The sequence below is a fragment of the Phaenicophaeus curvirostris genome, chromosome 2, assembly GCF_032191515.1.
Source record: "Phaenicophaeus curvirostris isolate KB17595 chromosome 2, BPBGC_Pcur_1.0, whole genome shotgun sequence".
NCBI classification, from domain to species: Eukaryota; Metazoa; Chordata; class Aves; order Cuculiformes; family Cuculidae; genus Phaenicophaeus; species Phaenicophaeus curvirostris.
The window spans coordinates 86,894,902-86,904,551 of NC_091393.1; the positions used below are offsets into that span (position 1 = coordinate 86,894,902).

At 36.2% G+C, this 9,650-nt stretch overlaps 1 protein-coding gene across 1 annotated transcript in view; it reads left to right on the plus strand.

Annotated features, from left to right (window-relative positions):
* Window positions 1–7,675, plus strand: part of GPATCH2 (G-patch domain containing 2) — a 121,201-nt gene extending 113,526 nt beyond the window's left edge. Inside the window, exon 10 of the mRNA XM_069852766.1 lies at window positions 7,452–7,675. Within this exon, the coding sequence (XP_069708867.1) occupies window positions 7,452–7,621 (170 nt within the window). The 3' untranslated portion in view covers window positions 7,622–7,675. The remainder of the gene's footprint in view (window positions 1–7,451) is intronic.
* The last annotated feature ends 1,975 nt before the right edge of the window (window positions 7,676–9,650 follow it).

The window sequence follows — 9,650 nt, forward strand, 5'->3', positions numbered from 1 at the left end:
ATTATTCAATTTGCCTCCATTGGCTGATGGACTCAATGACCCTTGTGGGTCCTTTCCAACTTGAGATATTCTATGAATTTGGATTTTTTTTGATTTCACGTTCAAAAATCTTAAACCAGCTTAACAGAATATGATCAATGAGACCATCCTTAATATGTAAGAAATTTCTTCTCAAAAAAAGGCTAAACCAGGCTTTTTTTCCCCAAGTTCTGAAAAAATGTCTCATTAGACAGTTGTAGGCTTGAGGAATAGCTTTCCATGAAACTGAAAGGTATTGATAGGGAGACTCATCTTCCAGGTGAGTTATGTGCTCTGCAAGTTCTGCTTGTTCTCCACCAGGTACAATAATAAAGTGGTTCCCCACAGAGACGAGCCACCTCAATTTTAGATGCAGTTTTATTAGAACCATCACCTTTTTCAGATGAATTATGTACGTCATGCAGTTTTCCTAGAACTCAACCAATAAAAGCAGTACCTGGTATTTCTTTGAGTCTGCTTTAGGTTGGTACAAAAGGACTTCAGTTAGCCAGAGAAGATTTGGAAGTGAAAATGTGCAAGGTGGAAATATGTGTATTTTTTCCCCAGTTATTATAATGTTTTATCCCAGCTCTCCCCAACGACATCTCAGTTGGAGATGACTAGTTTTTCTTTCTCCCAAGGGAATAGGCAGCACTACTGCAAATACGCACTGCTATAGATTATGCAAAAATCATGTTTCTTAAAGGTTTGTTAGCATGTAATTTACTTGCTGAGTAAGGAAGGAGGCCTGTGCATAAACCTGATAGCTTTATGTAGAAGGTTTTTGCCACTTCAGAGGAATAAAAATAGCTGTTTGAGATACTAGAAAATACTTTCATAATGTGAGAATATAGAATTCATTGATGACGTTTCCAGTGCAGGCAAGTTTGGATTTCTCTTTTCGTTTCTCTTTTTCTGTAAAATCTTTTCATTTGGTGGAAAAGTTTCTGATAAAAGCTCTTGTAGATGCTTGTTATACTCTGTATTTCATAAGGAAAAAATTTTGCTTTTGATTTCCTCTGAAGTGAGAGGAAGTTTTGATTTTTTTGTTGTTGTAAGTGAAGTTTACCTTTCAACCTATATATTGACATTGCCAATGCTAATGCAGTAACTTAAGAATTATGTTCTGCTGCCTTCATTACTTATAGAGGGTTTGCAATGAGCGTTGTTTGCATAAATAAATGAGCAAATGCTTATTCAGCCTGTAGTAAATAATATGCAGATGTATTTGCCTACTTTTAATGAAGTAATCTTCATTTTTTAATTAAAATAATTTGACAGAAGGTAATACACTAGTCACATAGGCACAGAATAGGCAATAGAAGTGGAACTTCACCTCCAGTATCCTGAAATACCATCCCAACTTGGGTTAGGGTCAGACAGAGCTACCATAATGTGCGTAGTCCTAATATCAGCAGCCACACTGTCCCATTTTATAGTATTACTGTGATTTATGTGCTTTCCCTGTGGGTTTCAGTGTGAGGTTACAAGTCTTTTTGTAAAATGCATATCAGAAATGAGCAATTTTGCTGTCCAGTGGCAGTCTTTCTTTCAACACAGGCAAGGTGTAAAACTGACCCCCTTTGGACCCAAATGTAAAGACAGTCTCAGGTATTCAAGAGATTCCCCTTACAGATAAATTAATGTGAATCTTAATAATTCCAATTCTTCCCCAACCTGTTTAAGAGTCATAAAGACTGAATGGGCAAGAAGTTAAACTTTACACACAGTGTAGTCCAATAAACTCTCTTCTCCTTGGGAGGAGAAAAGCATCTGCAAATCCAGTTCCAAGTGGTCTGTGATACAGGGTGAGCAGTTAAACCTAATGTTCACTGTCTGAATTTTCATCAGTATGTGGATTTATGTTTATGTATTCAGGAGGGTCGAAAGCAAATTTAAAACTAGGGTCTATGCTCCAAGACGGTGCGTTTACCCTTGCCACAAATATGTGACAATCCTTTGAGTACCCCTTGCAGGGGAGTGGTAGGAAACTACAGCAGTGTAGACATGAACAAAATTCTGCTGTGGATGCTGGGTAAATACAGAGGTTTCCAGTGCCTACTGAAGTTGTGGTTCTGTCCTCTCTGCTATTTTTATCTCTCTGTTAGCTACAATAAAATGCAATGCAAGCAGACTCACCTGAACTAGAATAATTCTGAGGTTATTTTTTAGACACAGTCTTGAATAGTTTAGTATGAGGTATATGTAAAAGTCCGGCATAAAAATGCAATCTCAAATATTTAGCTAAATAATATGGCATTTTTAATAATTTTTTATATATATATATATATATATATAGCCATAGTATATTGAATTTTGAGAACCACTGCAGGCAGTGATTTTAAAAATCACAGTATGGCTGTCAGCTACGCTCATGATGCTGACTGTGCCGTTATCCAAAGCAGTTTTAGGAATATAAACATCTAGGCAGTCCATTTCCCATTTTGCTCATTAGAGAAAGCTGGCATGAAAAGGTACACTACAGCAATGTATGATTCTGATTACATTATATTGTAAAATTCTCTTGTGTATCAGGACCACTCCCTACTGTTCTGAGCTTATCTGTCTAGTGAGGAGTCAGAAAAGAAAAAGAACTGATGTAATATTAAATGCATTCAGAAAATGAGGGGGGAAGTGTACTAGCTTTTAAAGTGAAGCAGCGTGTATCGTTTCTCCTTCCATTGGCTGTTTATCCAACATCAATACAACACTTTAGGAGCCAAATTACTAAACAAGCTGCCAATTAGGCTTGCAGTCAGCTGGATAGATTAGTGGCTAAGAGAGGCAGATACAAGATTTTCATCTCTTGAGCCAATTACACAAGTGAATTACCATCTACAATGCTCCTTGGAAGATTTGAGGTAGAAAGACTGACTCTGCTGTGATAGACATAAGTGAGATCCAGGGTAGGGGGTAAGGGTTAGCAGGCCGTGTATTGCAAAAATTACCCAAGCAAAGAGAGATCCTTCTAGGAAAGGATTTAAAGGATTTAAGGCTGCTGGGAGTGATAGAAGAGGAAATAATAGTTGTGGTGTGCTCTGCAGAGGCATTGCTGTTCTGCTCACAAGTCTTAATCATGTAAAGGAAAGATGAAAGGCCAAGACTATATTTAATGTACAGTGTCATTTTCTCAGAACTGTTTAAAAAACCATTTTCTTAACATCAAAAATAGTTCTGTGGCCAGAGATGAAATTACTTCAATATGCCTTCATTTGTTTCTTACAACTGGGAGGGGTGGGAGAGAGGGAGAATCTTAAATAAGGATTATTTAAGAGATTGAATCTGACTGTATTCTTTTTATATTCACTCCAATATAAACTAAACCTTCTTGATGTTAGTCTTATCCAGCAACTGGTCTAGACAAATGAATATTGTCACAGTAGTGGTTTATAGGGTCACAGTTCCTTTATTATTCTATAATAAATGATAACTTAATTGCTGAGCTTTTAATTTTTTTAGGAGCATTTTGCAAATAAAATGGATCTGTCAATAAAAACTGTGCATGGGCTTGTGTCCTGCTCAAGATGTTGTATACTTGTGTAACATTTCTTCTTAAATATGACGCAAATTTAAAACCTGAACTTTTGCAAGCTGTTGTATCCAAAAATGATTAAACAGATGTGGAGCCTGCAGCAGCATTAGACCTCTGATCTGATTTTAGCTTACAGATGGAATTAAATTAATTCATGGCAATCACTGTAAAATCAAGGGTATGGCACTGAATGCTAGTGTACTGTTTAACCAGAACATACCTGTCTCAACAGCTGTTAAGAAAAAATAGATACCTTTATTTTTCATTTAAACCTGCCTTTAATGCAATCATACATATTCCAAAACTAAATAAATGTGATGAGTTTTTTTGTTTCCCCTTCCCAGTTTTGCCTTTCTGCTCATAATTTCCGTATTCCATGTATGTAAGGTCATATGCATAATATGCACAGACCTTGCTGTGTGTTTATTCATATACACAAACATTGAGGGTTGGTCTTTTTTATTATTTCAGCTGGCAGTATTGCAGAGAGAAGGAACATAAGTGAGAGTATTTTACAGTGATGTCTTTTCAAGCAAATTACTGTTCCTCAGTGTTTGCTCCTCACTTGTGTAATGGAAGACGCTTCTACATGCAGACTACTTATCTGGAAGATCAGGAACCAAGCTATTATGGTGGCTAAAATCATTTTCAGTCTGTAGAAAGAAAGGACTCTGTGCAGGAGATTCCCACAAATTATTAGTACAGAGACTTCCTCAGAAATCCTAGAACCTCATGAAGTCTTATACGGAAATAAACTTAGAAAAATATATCCCTGCTTTTTTTTCTTAAGCTGATTTTGTATAGTTGATTTTTGTGGGACGATGCAATGGGTTGGTTTTGCTCTTGCTCCTGGGTGGGTCAAGACTGAACACATCCCAGAGGTAGCATAGCATTTTCAAGGCCAATGCGTTTGGACCATTCTCTCTAACAGGCCCTACTGGGTAGTCCAAGAAGTGCCATAGGCATGAATTAAAAACTGAAATTGAAGATGAATATTGCAAGGACAATTACTGCTTTTAATTAGAAAATAAAAGCCCAAAGCACATGAATGGGGGTCAGGGGAATAGCACACAGTGTAGCATGATTTTTAAGAGCTCTCTTCTGTCATGCAATGCAAATGCTTTTTTCTGATTGGTCATGGAATGAAGGAAGAGGGCAATGCCACTACCCAAATTCTTCTGATTCAAGTAAAATATGTTGCATTACAGGTAATATTCCTGAAATTTTCAGCCATCATTTGAAAAATTTAAGACAGATGTAGATATGTATTTATTTAAAAACTGGCTACATTGCAAAAGAATGGCCTGCATATATTAAATCTTTTTCACAATTAGAATAAAAACGATCTCATTTGCAAGGAGTAATTAGTTAATTACTAATGTAGGCAAATTAGGTGACTTTTTGGTTTTGCTTTATTCTTGCTGCAATACAAAGACACCAAATACATTATCCTTTGGACAGGACATGTTGTTTGACTGTTTGCTGAAAAGTGAGTTGTGAAGCCAAGTTTATGGTGGTTTCTGGTTTTTTCTTAGTTGGTTGATTTAGGTTCTTTTTTTTTTTTAATCTGATGATGTACAAGAATAAAACAGAACTCTTCAGGGGAGGTTTCAGTCTTCTAATAAGAGTTAGGGGGGTATGTACAGTGGAGGGAAAAATAGCTATAGCATACACTGTAGAAGTACATGTATGTCTTTAAAAACAACAAGTCTTCCTATTATTCTGTCAGTTACAGAAAAAAAAACATTGAGCTACTTCAAAAAAATATCAAAAATAGAAACATCGGTTTATTAAATAACACGTCAGGGTACAGTTTGATCTTTCATGTATCTTTTTTGTGATGTTACTCTGGCTGTCTTGAGAATTGAAATTCATATAGAAAGGTACATCTGTCACAGAAAAAGGTCTGTGGGGTTTTCTTACAAACAGACTAACAGAAAAGCTATTTATGTTTCTCAGCTTATGCCTTGCATGCCATTCCAGCAGCATTACTGTGTTTGCTGCAGCAGCATAATGAATGGTTTAGTATTTCCAATTCTTTGATGTCATGAAATATAATCTTACAGTTACTCTTTCCTGCTTGGCAGATCTGTTAGAGCTTTATTCCCTTTTGAGTTTTCTCTTAATTTTTCTGCAGATGTTCATTGGAGTGATGCTGCATTTCTTACCATCATTTGTTGTGAAAGGTGGACCAAAACACACTTTCAGGATTTTACCTGCAAGGTTTACTGGAAGTTTTGTTGGAACAGTGGCCTTTTTTCTTTCCTTTTTGTTCCTTTTTTTATTTTTTCTTTTTTTTTTAACTAGAAGGTATAACTAAGAAGGTTGCAAAGCCTGTGTTGTGTATGCCAAGCAGTTTCAGGGACTCATCTGTATGAAAATTGCCTCTGCCTGTGGGGGTCTGAAAATAAAGGAAGTCTTGAACATTTGAGTTTTGTGCTGGTCACTTCAAGAGGAATTCTCTAGGGGACTGGAGGCTGCTGACTTAAAGCCTGTATTTTAAGCCTAGCATTAAGCATAACTTCAAACCAGTATTAAAGGATGCCTTCTCACAATCCATTTCTCTTTTTCTTTTACTTGGGGACTGAGGTAGTAGGAAGCCATCTACTTTTTATGTAACCAGTGTTTTACTGAATATGAATAGTTCTATATAGAGAATACTGGAGTACTGTAAATTCATCATCACAATCATCATGAGGTTTTTAATGTGCACCTCTGATTTTGAACTTCTGTGCATATGATTTCTACTGTGGGGCTTTGCTTTTTTGTGTGTGTTTGATAAATGAGGCTTTTCAGAAGTGCTTGTTAGTAAGTTAATATAATGATGAGCTAGCTGCTTTGTCAATCGTGAATTTGTGATAGAAGACATTATAGTCTCCAAAACCATAGTCTCCTTCTACAGTATTTTTCCAAAAGTAGCAGGCCAGAATAAATAAGTAGAAAGTTCAACAGATAACATTTGAAGCTGTGCACATTGCGGGGGAAGGGGGATGGGAGAAATCTGTTGTTACAGGGGAGGGAAATGTTGAGCGAAACCAAAAACAAAATCCAGCTGCCTACATGGGACTGCTTGTGTTAGTTCAAAACTTTCAGTTCTTTTTAAAATTGTTTGTCTGGTATAACCTGATAAGTTTTACTGCAGATTTTTGAAATAAATTTCATTTGTATCCCTTATGCAAGACAGTTATATGTGGGAAGTCTTATCCATGCAACGTCTCCAAAATCTAGCTTGTGGAGTTTGGCTGATGAGGGAAAACTATCTTTTCTGCAGCATGTGTGCAGCTTTTCTCAGAGATCTCAATGGTATGAAGAGAAAAGCGTAAACAACACTTAAAGGAATTGAAAACACTAACAAGAAATTGTGTAAAGATACAGCTGAATTTTAGAATTGTAGACAACTTGGGTGTACTGTTTCTGTAGCCACTGTAATTGTTTAATCAGAAATGAATTATTGTGTTTTGTTGAAAAAGATCTTGAGCATTGATAAATATTGCTAATAATGGTAAGACGGTCACATTACAATGATGTGCCTCATCTTCGTAACTGTATAGGACAAGGAATTCAGGTATTCTTGTCAATGTGGTAGACTTGTGCAGGTGGAGCGAGTTCTTTGAGACTGATGTAAAATCCACTGTATTGGAGTGTAAAAGATCTGTAATAATATATGTCGTACTTAGAAACTGAGTGAGTTTTTAAAAACATTAAAAATAAAGCAAAGCGTAAGACTATTATTTAGAATCATATGCAGTCAGGAGGTCAACATGTGCAAAGACAGCCTGTTCTAGCAACCTATTAGATGAATTAGGAGAATAAGAAGGTTTAAAGCTTTAAGGGAGATTATCCTGGTCTTCTCCACATGGCAGGCAGTGCTGATTAATGCTGTGTGTTTCTTTAATCTCAGGGTTTGTAGGTGAAAACAGCCAACCTATTCCAGAAAACAACATTGGAAACAGAATGCTTCAGAATATGGGCTGGACCCCTGGCACGGGCCTTGGACCAGACGGCAAAGGGATAGCAGAGCCAATACGAGCCATCCAGAGACCAAAAGGACTTGGACTTGGATTTAGCTGACAGAAATGCACTCTGGCTGCCTGATAAAAGTAAAGCTCAGAGTTCATTTTAAAAGGGAAGGGAAAAAAAGTAAAAAAGAAAAAAAAAGAAAGAAAAATGGCAAAAAAAAATCGGCAAATTCTACTCTCCAGGATCACTGAAGTTAATGTGCTTCACATTAACTGCACCAGCTGCAAGGTACAGCCACAATGACAGAACTGGCATTTGAATCTAACTATATAATGGTGCTAAAATGTACAAAAACTTCTACTCCTTTATTTTCTCTGGTTAAAGAGAATTTTCTCTGGTTTTCTCTGGTTTGTATTAAGTGTAAAATTCAGTATATTCACTTTTTGTTTTCGTAAAAGCTTCTGACACAGCAGGTTTTAGTATGTAAGCAATTTTTTTTTTTTAAGTATAATTTCATCTCAAGAGTCTTGATAAGATTTGTCGAGGAAAATGAAATTTTTTACAGCTATTGTGCTTTCTCCCTTTTTAGGCAAAGTTTCCAGACTTGATATTTCTCGTGTTTAACGGTATTTGAGAATAAGCTGTCATTTTGCCCATAAGATATACACATTTCCCACTGGAAGGTGATATTATATGCGATTTTGTGTGAGAGCATGAAAAATGGTTTTGTTGTCCTAGGAATACTCTTCCAACACCATTATCTGTTAATGTATCGCTGTCTTCCACATTCAGGCTCAAAAGTAAAGCTTTTATACTTGTTTTTAAATTTACAGTATTATCCTTTTTCAGCAAACATTTTAAAAACTTAAAGTTTATTCTGACTTTGGATTTCCCTTTATATTTATAGTCCTCAGTGTTTCCACATTTAAAAATGTTTTGAGCTTTGAACCAGGAAATCATATTTGGAAGATGGCTCTCTTTCAGTGTTTATATTCTGTGTTTTGCCATATTTTAAACAATGCAGTGTTCAACATCGTGTTATCATTTGGTTTGTGATCATGCTGGTGCCAATGAGCCACAACCTTTAAGGATCATGAACAGAAAGAGGGCAAGGAGAAGCAGGATTAGGGTGGAGGAGAGGAACGAAAAATACGCTTTGATGGCATCTTGCAAATCTAAGCTAGCAATTTAAAATCAAGAGGGATCATTAAGTGTTTTAATCAGTATCCTAATGTATCTAATGTCAGCAGAAGCAATTTCATTAAGCACCAACCAATCAAGCTCCCAGGGTGCTTATTGGTCTGCAGTATAAAACAAATTCCACTTTAACATTAAATGATAGGGCTGAAGGAATCTGTTGTTCAGATGGACTAAGGAGAAAATCCTGCACCCACCCACGCACCCCTGTAGTAGCTGGCAATATTTACCCTAATTGAAAAGGGAACAGGATTTGATTCTCCAGTCTTTTTTTCTTCAAGAGGAGAATATCTCTCTTTCTCTGTGGACAAACTGCAGAGAAAAATACTTCCAGACGCTTACAAAGATTTTGCTTTAGAATAAAAAGAGCACAGCTTCCTTCATGTGACTGTTAAATAGTGGTGAATTTTAAGAAGTGTTTTATTACTTTTCTTTTTCTCTCAGCTTCACCCATTTTTCCAGAAAAATAATACTAGAAAAAGAAATAGCAGCAGCATTATAGCTTTGAATTTGCTTAAAAGAAATGCTGATGCTTTCCACTGTGAGTACTATCTGTTTGGGAACATTGTTTCACCATACACATAGTGTAGATTAAAAGGTTAGTACCTGATATTGTTTTTAATGATAGCTGAATGCACATATTCTCTGAGTTTCAGGAGAACTATTTATTGCTGTTTCATTACTTGATATGATTGCGTGATTTTGCTTTTTGAAATGATAAGAAATCTTAAACAGATTTGGAATTTATAATTAACCCATATACTTCTTAATGGAAGGTTTTGGAGCATAGCATAATGTGAGTTTGCCACTTGAAATATCTCTTGCACAACTAGATTGAGTTAAATACATTCCATATCCAAAGAATTTCAGGGCCACGTAATTGCAACGGGCTGAGAGTCTGGAATACTGCAGCTAGGAGAGATGCCCACTTGCGTAAGTGTTA